The sequence below is a fragment of the Condylura cristata genome, unplaced genomic scaffold (assembly GCF_000260355.1).
Source record: "Condylura cristata isolate star-nosed mole 26May11 unplaced genomic scaffold, ConCri1.0 scaffold00011, whole genome shotgun sequence".
In the NCBI taxonomy this organism is placed as follows: domain Eukaryota; kingdom Metazoa; phylum Chordata; class Mammalia; order Eulipotyphla; family Talpidae; genus Condylura; species Condylura cristata.
The window spans coordinates 41,174,110-41,193,892 of NW_004567112.1; the positions used below are offsets into that span (position 1 = coordinate 41,174,110).

Genomic DNA, 19,783 nt, shown 5'->3' on the forward strand with positions numbered 1-19,783 from the left:
CCAATAACCATTTAAAGTCAATACATGCCAGTTTTACAGATGGGGACATTCAAATTGAAAAATGCTAAATAATTTGCCTGAAATCATTGACTGTAGATGTTTTAGAAAGCTGGAATTAGCATCCATACTCTATTATACATTACAGTGATAGTTTCCTCACATCAAAAAAATCATCAACTATTTTAATGTATATTTTCCTGTTATATTTCTATCTTATCTAGCTATGCAAAAAATCGTGAGTGATTTGGGATACTAAGCAAAATTTGGGATCAATTCTATACTCTGTCATGATTACATTAGGGAAAAAGTCATATCCACTTGGATATTATTTTTATTTGTTTCAAGTGTCATTGAATGCAAGCTATACAGCTTTTATTCTATTTCTTTTATAATACTTTGCAACTCCGATTTATTGATAATATTTTTGTGTGTATTATATCTTCTTTCTGTCTGTGGTTTTTAATGTTTATAACTAAGAGAGCACCCATAAAGCAAAACTCCATGGGTTTTGTTGCAAATCCAGTTTCTAAGAGGACTCCAGGAACAAGTACCACATTTCTTGAATTTTTATTTTCTGATGGCTCCATTCTCATTTGTCATGTTTGGAACTAGTTTTGTCTTAGACTCCATGACCTGGTGCTTGTTTCTGATACTAGCCTAATCCATGCTTCGGTAAACTATTTAAGTTCTCTTCTTGGTAAATGTCAGGGGAAGAGAAGATATTTCACACATCTACAGCATCCTAAAAGCCTTGCCAAATCTATGAATCTGACTCTGCATTATCCTTCCCCAGAAGGAGAGCATAATTTCATTACCTATGAATCATCACCTCTTAGACTGTAACCTCATTGTCAGGGAGCCTAATAGAACCAGTGTTCAGCTGGCTGAAAGGGGGTGAGGGGGGGTGCAGTGGGAGGAGGAGACCATTGGGGCAACAGGCAGGTCACTGGCGTGATGGGCAAACTGCAGTTTTAGAAGCGGAAGAGGAAGCCTCCCTCACTTGACAGCTCATGCATTCCTATGGCCTGATGAATAAGTGATGCTCATTCTTTCAATATTAATTTAGAAATGTGCTGTCCCCAACCTAAATTTCTTTATATTTAAGTATAAGGTTTATGAAAAAAAAAATAGCCCACTTAACAAAGATAGCAGAATACTTGGCCAACATTGGTGAGCATAATTACCTTAAAATATTTCTTACTGGCCTGTGTAGTATTATTACTTGTTATTTATCTTTGGACGTTTAATTCCAGGTCTCAGTAACAGTTGTTATGGCATCACTAAAAATATCAAAATGCAACTTTTGAAAAATTACATTGTAATTATATTTCCTGAGAAGATTTACTAAATAAAATTCAAATTTGATTTACAGATCAAAAATTACTTGATGTAAAATGAGTTTACATAAGGATTCAGGATAAAAAGCTAAATAAAATCTGTGCCAGCAGCTGTGGTTAGTCTAACAAGCCACTGGAGGTCACTGCTGCTCCATAGAAATACAGTTTATTGCCTACCTACTTAGGCAGTTGACTCACCAAATCAAGTAAAAATGGTTTAAATTCTTTCAAAAGATATAATGTCAATATCTTTGGCAATATAAACTCATTTAAAAGAATACTCTTTATCTAGGTATTGCACAAGAGACTGTTGGCATTGGCATTTAGCTACATATTGCAGTAAGATTATGAGGATTGGGGGTCATGAAAAATGGGGGGAAAGAATCCATGCAGATCAGAGTAAACTGCATTTCCTTTCTCTTGTGTAAGGCATTCACAGTAGTGACTGAATCTGTTCTGCATCGATGTGTCTCTGTTGTGTAGTTCAACAGGTCAGTCTGTTAATTTAACTATTGCCATCTTTGAGGGAAGTCAGATATTTCATGTCAATTTGCCCCAGAAAATGAGAAATCAGTGATATCTACTAAAATGTATGAGTTTGAAATACATATGAAAATATGTTTATGGTATGTAGTCTAGAAAGCACCATGGATATAGAGGTGAAGGCCATAATTTTTGATCAGGAGATCATTCTCCAGTTGGCTTTATTAAATTTATAGTGGTGAGCTAGTTATTGATTAACCTGTAAGAATTATATATTTGAGCTCATAAAGTGCTGAGAACTAGAGAAGATTCATTCCCGGAGGGGATAAAGACCTTTTTTATGTTTAAATTTCAAGTCCCAAATCAAAATAAATGCTTTTTATATTATTTTCCACCTACTACTAAATTTGAAAGTAAAGTTAGGCATTAAATATTAGGTTTTGACCAGTCTACAAACTGTTAATCATTCATTTAATCTTACTAAGTAGCAGTTTTGAATTTTGGAAAAACTTTTAAATATAGCAAACATTTTCTGAATCTTGGCACGGCCACAGCATTGAGAATTTTCACTAGATTTCAAATATGTAAATATAAGTATGCCTTGTGTAAAATTTCTTTGGTATCCATCACAAATGAGGCAGGAGCTCAAGTCAAAGAATAGAAATGGGCTTTTTCACTTCAACACTGCATTTAATTAATACAGACATCTTTAATACAGGTAAAAATAAAGCTGATTGATGAAAATTCCTTTTTTTAATATGGATTATGTGTTTACTGACATTTTTTGAAAAATGTAAAATTACAACTCCAGTGAAAAAATTATAGTAGGCTTAGTCATCCAGTTCATAATAGTGTAAGGAAGTATCTGCATTATTAATCAAGTGGGAATCTGTGACTGTTTGCCATTAATAAATGTATATTCAATAATTAGTCACAGGTAAATATATTACAGCTCTTTTGTTTTTCAGAACTGGCATCTGTTTAAGCTTTAATCAAAGTCCAAGTACCTTGAGAAATCCACTTTGTTTTTCTTTATTGCTTATAAAAGTCTGATTTGTATAACCTGGCTTCCTTGCAATTACATTTCATGGTGACTTGCCTAGATTTTTTTCCTCTCAGCATATGAAAAGCCTCCAAACTACATTAAAATGCTGGTTAAAATAGCCATTCACTTTTCTTTTTTGCTGCAGTGATTCTGTTTTGAAAGAACATGGGAAAGAAAGGGAACATGGTTAAAGATGTGAGGTTTGGCAGGCCACATGAAATAAAGCAAACGCAAGGTTGCTCCCATAATAGAACTGTTCATTTGGGGGGATGAACAGACTAAAGACATTTTTCTAAAATTTCAATGAACTGTGGTCAAAGTTACTTAAATGCAGAGGCTATGGTGTTTGTGCTGCAGTCAATAAACTTTCACCAATGACATAAAAACATGCATGCACTGAACAGCTTGTCACACAGGGTCTGTTCACAATCCTATTGATGGGTAAGTTCACAATACAGATCAACATAGGAACATTTAGTGTGAGCAATAGAAAAGCAACAGACAACTGCTTTCAGCTTCGCCTTTTTTTTTCCCTCTCAGATTTCTTTTATACATTTATCAAGGTGCAATCAAAATAATCGTTTGCAATGGGTCTGTTGGAAGAGGCATGCCCAAGCCTCTCTTAACACTTCTGAATGAAGTAAGTGTCAGTCATCAGGGAACTAGTGGGAGCAGGCCATATGATGGAACACAACAGGGCAGCTTGACAAATTCCAAATAAAAGATGAAACAGAGCTAATGATTTCACTGCCTACATTAGGGTCCTTGAAAGAACTGGAAGGAGAAATTCTGGATGCTCCCAACCACATGCACATAGCAAGCTGCCTTCCCATTTGCTGGCCTCACCTAAGAAAACTCCCTGAGGTGAGAAGCAATGGCGAAATTGACCCCTTCAAATTTGCCTCTTGATTTGCTTGCTTGCTTGTTTATTTATCTATTTATGTATTTATTTATGAAAGGTAGAGGCTAGAAGATATTGACTATCAAACCTCTAGTCTGATTTAACAGGGTTCAGAGATGAGACTTCAAATCAAAAACTTTGTATTTTTACTCAGCTCACATTTTGTGATTGTCTGCTTGCAGCCTTTTCAACCTCATTTCCTGCAATTTTCTGTTTCAAGCCAGGTATTGTTTTAAGGCTTTTTTTTTCCCCCCCAATGTCCCTGTAAGCAAATCATTTCCTAGAATCAATTTAATCTCCTAGTACCTGAGATCATTCACTTTTCTTTGACTTGTCAGTGCATTGCAAACCTCCTCTAACTGTAGATTTGGTCCTACCAGAGGAGAATAACAGCAGATGTGGGGTTTACTTATGAAAGAAGTTTTATCCTGAAACAAGTGTGACATTAATGGAATCAATAAAGGGTCTTATACAATAGGCATTATATTAAACCAGGGTTCAAGCATCACATTGATTGTGGCATTTTAATTTCAATGGGTTGATTATGTATGAGAGGAAAATGACCAGTATTATGAATGCACTAAAAACAGACCCGGGAAGGACCTTGCCAGCAAAGAGAGAGGAAAGGGAGGGAGACACCCACGTTCCCTTTATAGTCACCAGAGTTCAATAAAGCACCACTATTTCCCAGCTTTTAAGAGCGCTTTTATCACAATGGTTCATACCTCACACTCCCTGGAGCCTGATTTGTTATAGGTGCACGGTCCGGTCCCATTCAGCAGCATCTCGCTGGTCTCCGTGTTGGTGGGTTTATAATCTACATAAAATTCCTGGGTGCTGGGAGTCATTTGCTTTAGGGACTGTCTTTTCTTTTTCCTGTGCCTTCGCATGAGGGAGCGCTGCTGCAGCTGCTTCATGCTTGCAGGGTACCGCTTCCATGACACGTAGATAACGAGCAGGATGACAAGCACAGATAGGAAAAGGGCCACGCTCCCTGCGATGATTTTATGGAAAGAGATGTGCTCGGTGTCAGCATCAGTCTCTGGACCTGGCTCCGTGGCTCCCACCGTGGGGGGTAGTGGGGGTTTGCTCTCATGCTTCGGCCTGGGGAGTTTGGGCTTAAATGTTGGCTTTGGAAGAGCTCTGGCCAGATCAAACCTCTCCGTGGTACTTTTGCCACAGATGCTGTAGTTCTTCACTGCATCGATCACATTTACTCCTTGCAGCTCTTTGGGACTGGCACAGATGATTGTATTCTCCCTCAGACCTTTAAAACTTTTCAGCCAGTTTACCAGGGAACAAATATTTCTGCTGCATTCCCATATATTCCCAGCAAGACTGATGTCATTGAGGGATATCCAAGAATCCAAAATCTCTTGACCAATAAATGTGAGCTTGTTGGAATCCAGATTGAGGCGCTGCAGATTTGGGACACACTGGAAAACACTCGGTCCACTAAAAGCTTCGATCTCATTACCTGATAAATCAAGCCTTTGTAATGAGCTCCAGGTCCAGGACATGGTCTGTCCTATGACACTGATTTTATTCCACTGCAAGTAAAGGTTCTGAAGGCTCACCAACCTTGGAAAAAGGGCCAAGTTGAGCTTAGAAAATTGATTGTGCTCCAGGTGAAGTTCTTTCAGTCTGATCATGCCAGCAAAGACATTCCTGGCTAAACTTCGGATCCGGTTATATCCCAGGTCCAAAAGTTCCAGGTTGCGGCAGTCTTGGAATATTCGCACAGGGATGGTTCTCAGGGAGTTCGACCGTAAATGTAAACTCAGCAGCTTCCGCAAACCCCGAAACTGTTCAGATCCCAGAGAATGCAGCTGATTATAAGATAGGTCCAAGTTCCTTAAATTGGTCACAGGTCTGAAGGTATTGTTGAGAAAATAGGAGATTCTGTTGGAACTCAGAATCAACTCTTTGAGTCTGCGTATTCCATTAAAAGCATTCTCGTCAATATTGCTGATATGGTTATGGTCAAGGTACAGCCAGGTGAGCTGGTTGAGCCCTTTAAATTGATTATATTTAAGTTTCTGGAGGCTGTTATAGCGAAGGGATAAACCTAAGCAACCAGCAGATATACTTGAGGGTATCTCCTGTAATTTCTGAGATTCACAATATACCATTTTGCCTTCACACCTACAGCCCTTAGGGCATCCTCGTTCAGCAGAAGAAAGCATTGTCAGTAAGACAGTGGGGGCTATAACCAGTGCTACAGCTGATCCGCTCAGTAGCCTAATTACATTGAAACCTGGAAATAAAAACAACTTAGAAAAGTTATCCCCCCAAAAAAGAATTCATTTATTTTTAATCAAGCAAAAATAAACATGTATTTTCTTTTTTTAATTAAATCTAGCTAACAACATTTAACATCAAACAGCATCTCCTTATAATTTAAAGAGAATAGTCTCTAGTTTTTTTAACAGTTAAGCAAGGAAACGTGTGCACTAATCAATTGAATTTATAGTCTCAGAGCAGAGCAAGGCAATCTCTAAAATAATTAAAGCAGAATTAATACAAAGACTAAAGGTCTTTTTGTTTGTTTGTTTTTGATTTTTTTTTTTAAGAAGGAAGAAGAAAAATGACAAAACATACCCATCCTTTGTATTGTTCAAAGGTCGTCCTTAGGTCTTTTGCTTTGGCTTAGGGGGCCACTTGCATGACAGCCCCTGTCAGCAGCACTGTAGTGAGTCAGGGCTCGCTGACACCCAGGAAGAAAAATTGGACCCCTTGGGAGATGGACCGATTTTGGAACATTATTCTTTGCCAGCCACGCAGAACACTCCAAGAACAAATAAATCCCAATACCGCATTCGCAGCAAAACATCAAAATCTTCCTAGGTAATAGGATCTTCATGGATATTACGTTTTTGCATCTTTACAGTTGTTTTTTTTTTTTTTTTTTTTTTTTGAGGGGGGAGTTAAAAAAAAAAAAACTGGCTTCTACAATTTCTTCTTATCGGAAAGCATGATGTATTCCTTCAGGGCTACCTGAGCTGCCAAATCTGTATTCCATAGCCCAGCATTTCTGGTGGCGAGCACCCAGTTCAGCCACAGAGCTGCGTTGGAGCTTAGAAGACAAGAGAGCCCCGTACTGCACACACGCTCAGCTCACTTCTGCAGACTGTCATTCTGAAAGCTGCTTGGACTGTTGCTTTGGTTTCAGTGAATGCAGTCTTATGTAAAGCTGCCCCCAGTGGCGAAGAACATTATGGGCATGTGCAGAAATGTCTCTCTTTTATCTTGCAAATGAGCAGGCTCTCTGCTGGAAAATGAATGATTCTTTTGGGTAGCTCCATAGGAACTGAATGGTCACCATAATCAATAACTAGCAACATTTAAAAAAATAATTTTCAAGAATTGTTTTACAATTTGGCAATGTCTTTATTGTCTGTGTCTATTTAATTGCTAAACATGTGCAACCTAGAATTTTTCTGGAGCTTGACATTAAGTTCACAGGACAAATGTCAATTTTTCTTAACCTCAATGTAGGCTTTGAACTGAAATTTGTTAGATGAATTATTGAGCTTTCCATAACGAAGCATTAACTGCCTGTGATTTGATCACTTGGAGTCTCAATGATTATATTATACAAGGTGTCTCGGGATGCTATGGCACAAATGTTTTGGAGTAGAGGGCATACCTAGTGGCATATGAATTAATGTGCCCAGTAGCCTTTTGGGTTCTCCCATGAAAGACATCATTACTTTAATTGCTTGTAGTTTGGTGTGTTGTTTTCATTGCTGCTTTTTTTTTTTTTTAATTAGAAAAGAAATAAACTTTTTTTAGTGCAAGCAGAGAAATCAAGATATCATTTGGTTATGTTTATTGATGCTTCTGTGTTTATCACACCTATAATAATTATTGAGCACTTTCTGAGTGCTTTCAATGGGCCATTTAAAAAAAAAAATAGATGATGTGGTTCCCATTATAACCTTCATTTAAAGATGAAGAAACTGAGACAAGCAAAAATACTTGCTCAAGGTCATATAGCAAGTAAGTGACAAAACTGAGGTTTAGAACAACAGGTCTCTTGTAAGTCTAACCACTGGTTAATCCTCCTTCAATTACACTTTTAACTGTATTTTTAGTGAAAATTAGCTTGATTAAGGCATTGGGAAAAGGAAACTATAATCAAAAACTTCCTGCTTCCTAAAATAGATTTATATCAATTTCTTGATATGAGTCTTCTAAATAAGTATTATAAAAACTACGGAGGGACACTTTAGGGTAAAGATGTGATTAAGATATGGGATTTTGCATCGGAGTTTAAATTGTTACAACTTACAAGATATGTGACTTTGAGTAAATAATTCATCTTGATAGAGAGAATCATATGCTATATGAATAATATGGTCTTTATTGTATCTGCTAGTATTGCATATAAATTTATGTCCTCATACTTTACAAAAAACCTACTTTATAACTTTTTTATATTGTTCATGATGGATTTTTTCTTTTTTTTAGATTTATTTATGCTTTTAGAACTGGGGTATAAGCCAGAGGTGTGGTGGGTGAGAGCACTCACCAGAGACACAATGGGGAGCATAACAGGCAGACTAGCAAAGTACATTGCTGAGGGAGCCTCGGGTGGGTTAGGGAGGTCTGTCATACCATGTGGGTCACCTCCAGGTTGGGGATCGAACTCATGCTGTAGTGGCTTCAGAGAGCTTCATAACCTATTGCACCACCAAGGAGGGCCCCTCATGATAGATTCTTAACATTTACCCATTCTTGTTTTCTTTGGTGAGGTCATTTCCTAATCCCCATCATTTTATCCTTAAAATGACAATCTTGGTACTGTGGATGATAATTAGTAATTAATATTCTATTATTTCTCCCTCACAGAGGAAATATGCTAACAGCTGCCACATAGACCAATTTTGCTTTAAAGTAAATGGTATACTTCTTTTAAAAGTTTGCCTTGTCAGTCGTTTTAGGTGAATTGACTGTGGAAAACCTTGAAGAGCTTTCATATTGTCTAAGGATGAGAAGTTTGTAACATTTAGTCATGGCAATCAATCACCTTGGCAATCATGATGTGTCTCAGCGATATAGTTCAGTGAAAATCACCAATTCCTCAGGTAGTATGCTATTAATAAAACAGTGGTTCCCCAAAGTTAACTGTACTGTGAATGCATATTAGCTTTTAGAGAAGTTGTTTAAAAAGATACATTTTTCAATCCCTCTCCCAAGATTCTGATTTAAAGAGATAGAAGAGGCCATGCTTGGGCCCTCCCTGGTGTTGCAACAGGTTATAGCACAGCAACATGAAGATATCACAGGCACTGCAGCACAAGTTCAATCCCTGGACAGGGAGGAGACCCACACGGCGTGGCCGACCTCTCCTGACCCTCCCACTGCTCCTCTCAGCAGTCTGCCTGTTCCCTTCATCCGTCTGCCTGTTCTGGTTCCCACTCGGATTCTGGTGAATCTTCTCACCCCCCACACTTCTGACCTGTATTCCAGTTCTGTAGGCATAAATAAATAAATTTTAAAAATAATAATAAAAAAGAAAAGGCTGTGCTTATCAACCAAACCTGGTGGACACTAGGTTTAAGAACCACGCTGGAGGGGAATCATTAAAAATAATACCTTTTTTTCATAGTAGGAAGAAAGTGGATGCAACCTTCAGACACTGTGATATCCATTCCATGAAGACAAAGACCATTTTTGTCTACTTTCTCTAATACTTGTAAGGTTATAGAGAACACTTGAGAGGTTATAGTTGTTCAATAAATATTAAATAAATATGCATTGCAGCAGCCACAAATTCACCTGCTGTAAGATAAACTGATTATTAAAAACTATTCAAGAGTAGATGGGTTTGGTCCCTGCAGCATTCCTCTGTCAATGAATTTGGACACAGTTTTGGAGAAAGTGTTCTACACATTATCTTAGCCAAAAGGCTGAGAAGTAATAGAGAAAGTATCCTAAAAGAATGTATAAAGAGGTGGGAAACTGGAAAGTGGCAGCACTTACTAGTTAGTGATTTTCACTTTTTATGTTGATGTATCTTGTCTTCAGAGTTAAGCTGTAAATTTCATAAGAAAGGTAAATATACTTTTGAATATTTCCTTTGGCATGTTATACCTTTTATCATCTAATACAACAAATGGGGTTTGACAACTATATCTATTGAAAAAGACTAAAGAGAATCACTTATAAAATTTCTCTTTCATTTCTATATTTCTTGAAAGTCTGATTTTTTTCTTCCCTCTTTGCTTCTCCATGCAAAGTGGACACTGAGATGTTTTGACTATCAGTCATGGAGGGTCACTCTTGGATAGCTGGATGACCCATCAACTTTGTGCTTCTTGCATTTCCCTAATTCCTTAGAATCTCCTCAACATGAAATTCTCTCACCTTGCTTTTCCTGTGAGAAATCTTCTTGGAATATTTTTCATAAATAACATTCCCTAGAGGGATTTTTTTCTGGCCCCTTGTCTTCTGATCTTATTTCATACTTTATGTTGACTCTGTGGGCCTCAAAAAAGAGTCCTTTCCAATGCTGACCACAGTTCTCATCTGAAATGGTAATTAGTAGCCATTCTTAGACTAGATTTGACACCAGATACCCTGTGTGTGAGCCCTACCTGGGCAGTTTATAAGCTGGCATCACCACTTGGTCACTTCATCTCTAGGGTAATAAAGTTTCTGAAGAGGGAAAACTATATGCAAGGCTAGTAGAGAAATCTAAAATCAGACTCCTAAGTCAGACAGAAGCTTGGGTCTATAAGTGTTATTCCAAATGTAATATATTATCTTAAAAGAAAAAAAAACTTATATTCTAGAAAATTTTAGTAATTTCTGGTATAGTTTTAAAAGCTTATCCTCCTTTTAAATATTGACTATAGCAAGGTGAATATTTCTGATTTGCCCTTCAACAGAAAAATTGTACATTGGTGTTTATCAGCTTCCTTGCATTTAACATCACATTAAAAATAAACCATAAACTATCTGAAAAGTTAAATTTCCCCAATGAATTTAAGGCTTTAATGATTTATGCCATTATAAAAGTATTATGTATCTATATATTTTTTAATTGTACCTACATTATCTCAAATAGCTGAGCATAATTTGTTTACATTGGGTAAATAAATCCAATCTCAGTACATAGTGTCAAATTTCAGTCCAATATGAAAATGAATTACAAAATTCAAACTTAGAAGATTGGGACTTATAGAGGATATGCTGATGTAATAACAAATAAAATAATAAATAAAAATTGGTTGGCATCAGAGAGTTCGTTATTTAATAAATTTAATACATAGTTTGTGTGCCCTATGTTTAAGACACTGTTCCTGATATTTGGAGTACAAAACAAAGATTTATGTCCTTGTGAATATTACATTCAGAAGTGGTAGATGAATAATAAAATAATAAACATGAAAGTGTACTAAGGGCCCTCCCTGGTGGTGCAACGGGTTGGGACACAGCACTGTATACTGGTGTAGCTGCTTCGGTGTGAGTTCAATTCCCGGTCCTGGAGGGTCTGCCACATGGTATGGCAGACCTCTCCTGGTTCTCCCGCTGCTCCACTCAGCAGTGTGCTTCGTCTATCTGCGTGTTCTGCCCACCACTCTGTCTTTGGTGGATCCTTTCACTGCCCCTGCCCTCTGGCTTGCACCCCAGTTCTGTATGCATAAATAAATACATCTTAAAAAGTTTTTTTTTAAAGTGTACTAAAAATATATATAATATTAAAAAAAGTAAGCAGGATAGGGAACATTAGGAATGCAAGTGATGGACGGCAATTTTAAATAGAATGTTAAGGGCCAGTAAGAATATGCCTTGAACAAATCACTGAAGGAGATGAGGTTATTAATCTTAATAATATTGGGGAAGTGATTAGTGCATACTTTCTTAGCATGGAGCACATAGTGTGTTTAATAGACAGCAAAGAGTCCAATAAATGTAGAATGCAGAAGGCAAGAGTTAGTATAATTGGAGGTGAAGTCAAAGAAATATCAGGTATTGAGCTAGGGAGAACTTTGTACTCCATACTAAAATCTTTGGCTTTTTTCTAGAAAAAAAATTAAAAGGGAGTCAACTCAGTATTATGTGCAGAGTAAATATATGGTCAAACTAATTATAATAATAATAAAAAGCACTGATGTGTGCTGACTCTAGAAGGATAAGAATAGAAGCAAGACCAATAAGGAGGTTATTGTACCAAACCAAGAGGAAGATCATGGTGGCTTGGACCAGTGATAGTGAAAATGATAGGATTTATTTAGATTCCAGATATATATTTAGATAAAATCAACAGTTCTTACTGTATTAGAGCTGGAGGAAAAGATAAAGCAAAAATTAAATGTGATTTTCAATTTTATGTGCTGAAAACTCTTAAGTCTCATGAAACCGTTAACTATTTCCTCACGTCCAAGAGTGGAACTAAAATTAAGAGCTTAACAAGTTGGAAAAAGTCCAAGCAAAGTTGATTCTCATTTTTCTTTAATTTTATGAGAATTTAAATTTTGATGTTTTAATTATGCTTATAGAGAAAAGATTGATTTAAAGTACTGTATTTGTTTTATGAATATACATTACCACTTCTACAAATGTATTCTCAGTCCCAGTGTTACAGGGAAGCCCAGAGTGGACTGGGCCGCCTGTCTGTGGGACCTTACCCTCTTCAGTTTTACTGCAGGTACACACAAAAGGGTCAATAATGGGTTTATTTAAAAACGGGGAAAGAAATAGGAAACAACCTTGGGAAAGAGAACTGCAATACCTATGGCTAGGCTGACTGAACACACCAAGTCACCCAGTCCAGAGAGCCATTTCCCAAGCCAGAGCAAGAGAGAGCACGAGATCCAATCGTGCCCTATTTATCCCCCACATGGCCAGAATTCCTTCCTGCTAGCTCCACCCTTGGGTCCTCGCAGTTCTCTCCCTGATACTGCTGGGAGTTGTAGTTTCCAATCATTGGAGTAGTGTGTAGGGTCCAGAAAGCTGGATTAGGGGGTGGAGTCCATAAGACTCTGCAGAGTTCCTTTAGGACATCCTTCCCCTTAACACCAGTAGCCTCAGTAATCAGTCTGTGGGGCTCCTCATACTTTTTGTCCAACCCCACATTCACCCTTCTGGTAGTCTTAGTTCTTTTCTATCTTGTGTTATGCTTTTGTTCTTTTATTATTTACCATGAAAGGTAATGAGACCATTCAAATGTCCTTATCCTTCTGATTTCTTTCAGTTTGTTTAATCCCCTCCAGTTCCATCCATCTTGTTGCAAATAACAAGATTTCATTTATAAAGTTTTATTTATGCATATAGAACTGGGTACAGGCCAGAGGTGCAGAGGAAGTGAGAGGATTCACCAGAGACAGAGTGAGGAGCAGAACAGGTCCACTGATGAAGTACGCTGCTGAGGGGAGTAGCTGCTGGGTCAGGAGAGGTCTGCTGCATGTGGGTCATCTCGGGGTAGGGATTGAACTCATGCTGAAGTGGCTTTAGCTTTTTAGTGCTGTGCTTTAACCCACTGTGCCACCAGGGAGGGCCCAAAATTTCATTTTTAAATAGTTGAGTAGCTTTCCTTTGTGGATATATAGCATGTCTTCATTGCCCATTCATCTGTCCCTGGACTTGTTTCTATAGTTTGATTGTTATAAATAGTGTCATAATGAGCATAGGGGTACATATATCCCTTTCAATTCATGTTTTTATAATCTTTGGATAGCGAAATAGAGAATGAATTGCTGGATTATAATGTAGATCTATTTTTATTTTGAGAAATCTCCATGCTATTTTTTCATACAGGATAGGCTAATCTATATTCCCATTTTCAGTGTATGAGGGTTTTATTTTTCTCCACATTTTTCTCACCAACACTTGTTTCTTTCTTTTTGATTTGGGTTATTCTCATAAGACTGAGGTAATATTTCATTGTGGTTTTGATTTGCATTTTGCTGTTAAGTAATTTTGAACTATTTTTCATGTGTCTGTTGGCCACTTGTATGGAGCTTTTTCATATTTTCTCCATTCTCATTTTATTTCCTGTTTTGTACATCCATTGTTCTCCTAGTTTCAGTAAATATCATTAAAACATTAAAAATGCTGGTCTGAAGTCTCCTACAGTAGTTTGGTTTATTCTGTTGTACCAGGGATTTTTCCCAAGGTTTTGTCTTGATCTGTTAGGATGTCTTCTTTTGCCTCCTCATTTTGAATGATGCTTTGAGATTATCTATATGGATTAATAATTATAAGTGGATTACTAATGATAATTATAGATTGCTTTCCTAATCTGAATTGCTGTGACAGTCTTGTTAGCATTACATGTTGCAGAATATTGAACTAGGGAGTTGGTCTTGTTTGTTGTGCTTTTTGTTGTTGATTGAAATCATCAAACTCATTGGGGTAACTCAAATTCAAGAATCAGTATGGGTTGGGTGTCTAGGTCTAGGAACTCAGCATACAGATTGAGGGCTAGAGAGGTGAGACACAGCAGTAGATTGCCAAGGAAGCCTCACTTCTTTCTTGAGCCAAGATAGAGACCTGCTAATCATTGTTTAGTCAAGGCTGGTCAAAGAAAACCAGCTGTGAGGCTCTCCCAGAATCCCCTAGCTACAACTGACCCCTCAACTGTTGTCTATTTCTGATCTCAGCAGGTTTTCTAGCAAGCCTAAAGGTCTGGCATGAGCAAAGTAGCCAAGGGGCTTGAACCACAGGCAGGCATCACAAGAAGTTGCAAATTGTGTAGGTGTTAAGACTATCTAAATACCTGCTAAGCTTAGTTGGCTAGTGTTACTCATCCAGCACTAGGGCACCAGGAGTTCAGGAAACCCTTGAGTATCTGGTCAGGGGGAGAGGATGCCTTTTGGGGACCACCAAGCTAATTTTCCACTAGCCCAATATATCAGCTCCATTCCTGCCCAGTGTTCTTTCAGGGAGATAGGGAGGCAATGCTCTCCTGTCTGCAGTGGAAGCTATGGGGAAGTTGATGTAAGCTGGTTAAGGTTGAAGTATGGCATTCTGGGAACAAATTCCCTCCTCCTGTGGGTGGGGTCAAGGGCTGTGAAAATTCACAAGAACTCAAGTGTCTCACCATAGCCTCCATACTCAGGAGGGGTAAGTATGTGCTGCAATTCTAGAGGTGCATGACCATACCAGCTGGCTCCCTGTGGTTTTGTTCCCTGTTTCAGTGCTGCTGACTTTGCTTTGCACTCTGCCATTTCTAAGTTTGTCTTTGCTTCCTGTCTCCTGACTGCTCCAAGACCAAAGACTTTTGGCCCCCACCTTCAGTAATGCAGAAGCATGGGTAATCGGGTGCTTTTTGGATGCACTTGAGATAACTTTTCTGATGCAGCTTACTCTACTATATTTTCTGGTTTTGACAGTATGCTACAAAGCACTATATATGTTTTAAAATATTTTATGAATTGATTAGCAATATTAGCCCCCAAATAATAGTAGCATAGATTTCTATTTAGATCCAGAACAACATTTGCATACAGCCAGTGAGTACCATGAAATCAAAGCTTGGCTAAAAATTATATAAATTCTGAGTATGGAAACTTTGTATTTTAGAACTAAAAAGTTGATGAATAGAAAAGATCCAAAAATAAATAGGAGTGATTTGTACTGCTTATATGAATGGCATATGCATATCATTTAAGATTTGGAACAAAATTTGTTCAAAATTTGTTCAGGGTTACAGTTACTCATCTATGAAATAGGACTCATAAAAATGTGCTATGACTCTAACTTTTTAAAAAGTATGTTCATATTTTATTATGTTATAATAGAATAATTGTAATTACATTATAAGTTACCACAAAAATATTACTAGAATCAGTTTATCAGTATTCATGAGAAGATTAATTTTTTTAAATTTCTGGTCATGAGCATATACTGGAATAATTATACACTCCTTAACATGACCAAAAGCAAAATACAAATTTATCAATATTGTAAAAAAAATATTTTACCCCCTTTTTACTACAAGTTATAATACTACAACCATTTTTCTGTATTCTGAATTCTAACACTTAAGTACATTATATATTTTAATTTGTAAGTACATATGTCAATAAACTTATTTGATAATACATTTTATAAAGAGTTCAATGTTTTGACTCAGTTGCTCTTTCCTGTAATATTGTATAGAATAAAATAGAGTTCTCTACAGCTGCAAAAATGATTTTATTCAGTTCTAGTTGGTTAGAATACTCATATATATTTGTACATTTGTAATTATATCCTGATTTTATATCAAAGTATTAGCACTTCTCTGAAATATTCTTGGTTCCCATCTGCTTGCTTCAAGGGCTCCATTAAAAACCCTGTCTGGTCACATATGGTTATGAGTGAACATCTTTGACTTAGATAAATAGATAAAGAATGTTCCAGGTCTAACCATTTAAATGATTTCTCAGTATGTTTCTGGAATGAGGTAAATTCAAATGAATGAACTCTTACAAGGTCATCCAAGGCACTTCTTCTCTTTCACCTGAAGATTCATTTATGCTGCATCATCCATCCATACTCTCAGGTTTTATTGCATTCCTAACTGTCACTTACTGTAGAGGTAGCCCTATGCTACATTTAGGAGTTGGAAAGAATAACAGACTCTTATAGTATAGCTTAGTGTTGGCCTTCTGAAGACTGAAACAACTACATGATTGAAAAAAAAATTCTTTTTATTTTTACAAAATAATTTTATGGAAAATTAAATGTCCATAAAATTAGAGAGAAAGTGTAAGAAACAGCTTCAACAATGGTCACTACTTTGCTAATTTAATTTCATCTTCCTTGCATCCCTACCCACCTACACACATATTTTTGCCTTCTTTCTGGAGTATTTCAAAGGAAAATATTTGAAACCATGTCACTTTATGTATATATTTTAATATACAATTTGAGGAAACAAACATTTTAATTAAACCATGTAGCAATAGCATTGTAACATTTAAAACAATTAAAAACAAATCATTAGGGCCCTTCCTGGTGGCACAGTGGGTTAAAGCACAGCACTAAGAAGCTAAAGTCACTTCAGCATGAGTTCAGTCTCTGTCCCGGAGGTGACCCACATGGTGTGGCAGACCTCTGCTGACCTGTCCACTGCTCCCTTCAACAGTGTACTGCTGGTCTGTTCCCTACTCTGTCTTGGGTGAAGCCTCTCACTGCCCCTGCACCTGTGGCCTGCACCCCAGTTCTGTATGCATAAATAAATAAATCCTTTAAAAAATTAAATTTGGTTTGTAGTAAAAATCTAAAACAGTCCTAGGCATCACATACATTTTTCATGTATCTGAAAGCACTTTGATTTTTTATTGCCATTGATTTGTTGGAGATACAAGTCATTTGTATTGTACTTGTTATATATTTTGTGTTTTGTTGATTGTTTCTCCATTGTGTCTTTTAACTGGCAAGAATATCTTTTAATACTGTATATGCTGAGCAAAGTCCATTCATTAATTTAAACAGGATATCAGCCTCAAATTGATACTTGGGCTTATTCATTCTGGTTGCAAATTTAAGACTTGCAGAACTTTTAAGTAATATGAGATTTGGAGTTTGGAGAAAAAAAATTCATTACTATTTTGTAATGTATTTATAATATCCAGGAATTCAGAAATAGGTCAAATAGAAAATTTGGAAACAAGAATTAATATGAATGTGCCATGAGTCTTTGTTGGTTTAACATTCATATTTACTAGAATTGATGTCTTTTACTTTCTATCACACATGTCTTTTTGTCCATAGTCAGCAATGCAATTATTTGATGTTGTTTGTTGTGAAACACACCTGCTAATTTTTGTACTGATGTTGAAGTTTCTTTCAAGAGAAGCCCAAAAAAGTCCTATTAAGAGAACAGCAGTCTAAATTCATTTGTATTCATTTATATTGAGACCAATTGGTTTTCTAGTTTTTCATTTAGAACAAATTCTACAAAGAAACATGTGGCACCAGCATCACACTGTAAAATGTATAGTCCTATATATATCCCCACATTTCTGATAATTTCCAACAGTAGAACAAAGGAGTCTTAGGGTAACTGTAAAAGTCTGAACCAAATTTACACCTTAATATGTGATATTTTACTTTGCATAGGGCTGTGCTTTGAATATAAAGTCAGTATGGTTAAGTGGTATTCATGCATTATAAGCATTTTGCTATATATGTTTCACATACATTATGATATAACAAGAACTTCTAAAGAAAAAATTATATCTTAGTCTGTTTGAGCTGCTATAACAGATTATCATAGACAGGGTGACTTATAAACAGCAGCCACGTCTCACAATCTGGAGGCTGTAAGACCAGGATCAAAAACTGGCAGATTCTTTGTCTAGTGTTTCCTAGTTCCTAGATGGGTATCTATAACTCACATGGTACATGGGGCAAGAGAAAAATCAAGGGCCTCTCTTATAAAGGCACATGGTATGTGCCTTTGTGATCTAATCACCTCCCAAGATCCCACTTACAAATACTGTCATACTATGGCTTACGTTTCAGATTTAGAATTTGTGGGTTAGCAGGACACAGACATTCATTCAGTCCATAATATTTTCAGTGTACTTTTAGAGTATTGGGTATAATACAATCAATAGGATACACTAGTGTATTTTAATCTACCATTCTGACAACTATATCAGCATTAAGAATTAACTCCCAGCCCTCAAAGGAAGAAAGCTAATAGAATTCTTGATTTGGATAAAGAAGTGCAATGTTCCATTGGCTAATTTGATTTTTGTTTCTGAAACAATAAATCCTTTTTTTCCCCCCTTTTGCTGTGGATCTAAGAGATATTAAACTTTTTAGGAAGAGAAACCCTGCATTGGAGTGGAGTGTAGTAGCAGAAGATAGGATCCTTTGGGTCCTTATGTTAACAGTAAAATGCTTGTCTATTTGATGACTCTCTAAGCTGGGCTGGAGAACCCTTCTTTTTATTGTTATGCTTGATCTTGATTGAAAAATAGTTCCTTAAGAGTGTGGGTGAATGTTCAGGAATCTCTTGTAGCTACGGTAGAGCCCCCATGTGGCAAATTTGTGATCCAGGGAAACACTGACATTTGCATCTCTGGATGCAAATAACATGAGTGCTAAATAAAAATAGAAATCTATGAGGTACAAGGTTGGGAATTTATTTATCCAACAAATAGAGTATTTATCAGACTCTTACACTGTTCTTGGTGCTGGGGATATAACAATGAATAAGACAAAATGCCTACCATCAGAGGCCTTGCATTCTGGTTGATAAGATATAAGCATCATAGGCATATACTACAGTGTCAACTACAGATAAGTGCTGTGAAGAAAAATGACTAATGATAACGGCTAGTGACAGTTTGATAGAGTGGTCAGAAAACTCCTTTCTGAGGAGTACACATTTGAAAGCAAATAGAAAGCAATTCACATAACTCTCTGTCTCTTCAGATGGACTCTCCCTTTGGGATATTCAGTGATCACCATGAACATCTTGAGGTGGTGTTAGACAGCCATTGCTTCCTCTTTTGACACTTCACCCCATGAATTGACATACTCTCTTTTTGGAACATCAAGAACAATTGACAGTTTCAACAAAATTTTTAGAAATTCCAAAAAAAAAAGAGTTAAGAAATTTAGGAGCTAACACAAAGAGAACAAACATACAAAGTGAGTCCTCAGAGTTGACTTTCTTAGATCTGCCTTTCTGATTTGTCATTGGCACCAGGATGTGACCCCACCCACTCAAAGACTTGCAACCCTATCATTCAGTCCTCTCATCCTCATGTTAGAAAACCCCAATCTTCAAAGAAGAATTTAAAAAAAAAAAAACCACAGTGCAATAAAAGAGAAGCCTTTCCCTTAAGTAATCTTTACCTCAACTCTTTTCCCAAAATCCATCAGTAGTTTTCTTTCAACTCCAGTATTTTCTAACAAGGTGCTTATAGCGACCCAGTCCTTACTAGAGATTTTTTTTCCCATTTAAGAATAAATGAATCCCATAATATTAACTGATAATGGTTTATTATATTAGCTTCTTCCATGTATTTGACATTTAATAGGTAACTGAGAAAAGGACAT

The 19,783-nt window shown here is 36.8% G+C and overlaps 2 protein-coding genes across 3 annotated transcripts in view; one reads left to right on the forward strand and one right to left on the reverse strand.

Annotated features, from left to right (window-relative positions):
• Positions 1 to 6,927, reverse strand: part of LRRTM3 (leucine rich repeat transmembrane neuronal 3) — a 157,434-nt gene extending 150,507 nt beyond the window's left edge. Inside the window, exons 1-2 of one of the 2 annotated variants that reach the window (XR_001145363.1) lie at positions 6,368 to 6,895; positions 4,492 to 6,023 (exon numbers count right to left, since the gene is read on the reverse strand). Coding sequence is in view for 1 of the 2 variants with exons in the window: in XM_004680852.2 (XP_004680909.1) it covers positions 4,492 to 6,023; positions 6,368 to 6,371 (1,536 nt within the window). In the remaining variant the exon portion in view is untranslated. Of the gene's footprint in view, positions 1 to 4,491; positions 6,024 to 6,367 lie in introns of both variants that reach the window. The other variant, XM_004680852.2, reaches the window with a different exon arrangement.
• The window catches only part of CTNNA3 (catenin (cadherin-associated protein), alpha 3), a 1,271,003-nt gene that overhangs the window by 496,857 nt on the left and 754,363 nt on the right, over positions 1 to 19,783 (forward strand). The gene's annotated exons all lie outside the window — the stretch shown is intronic.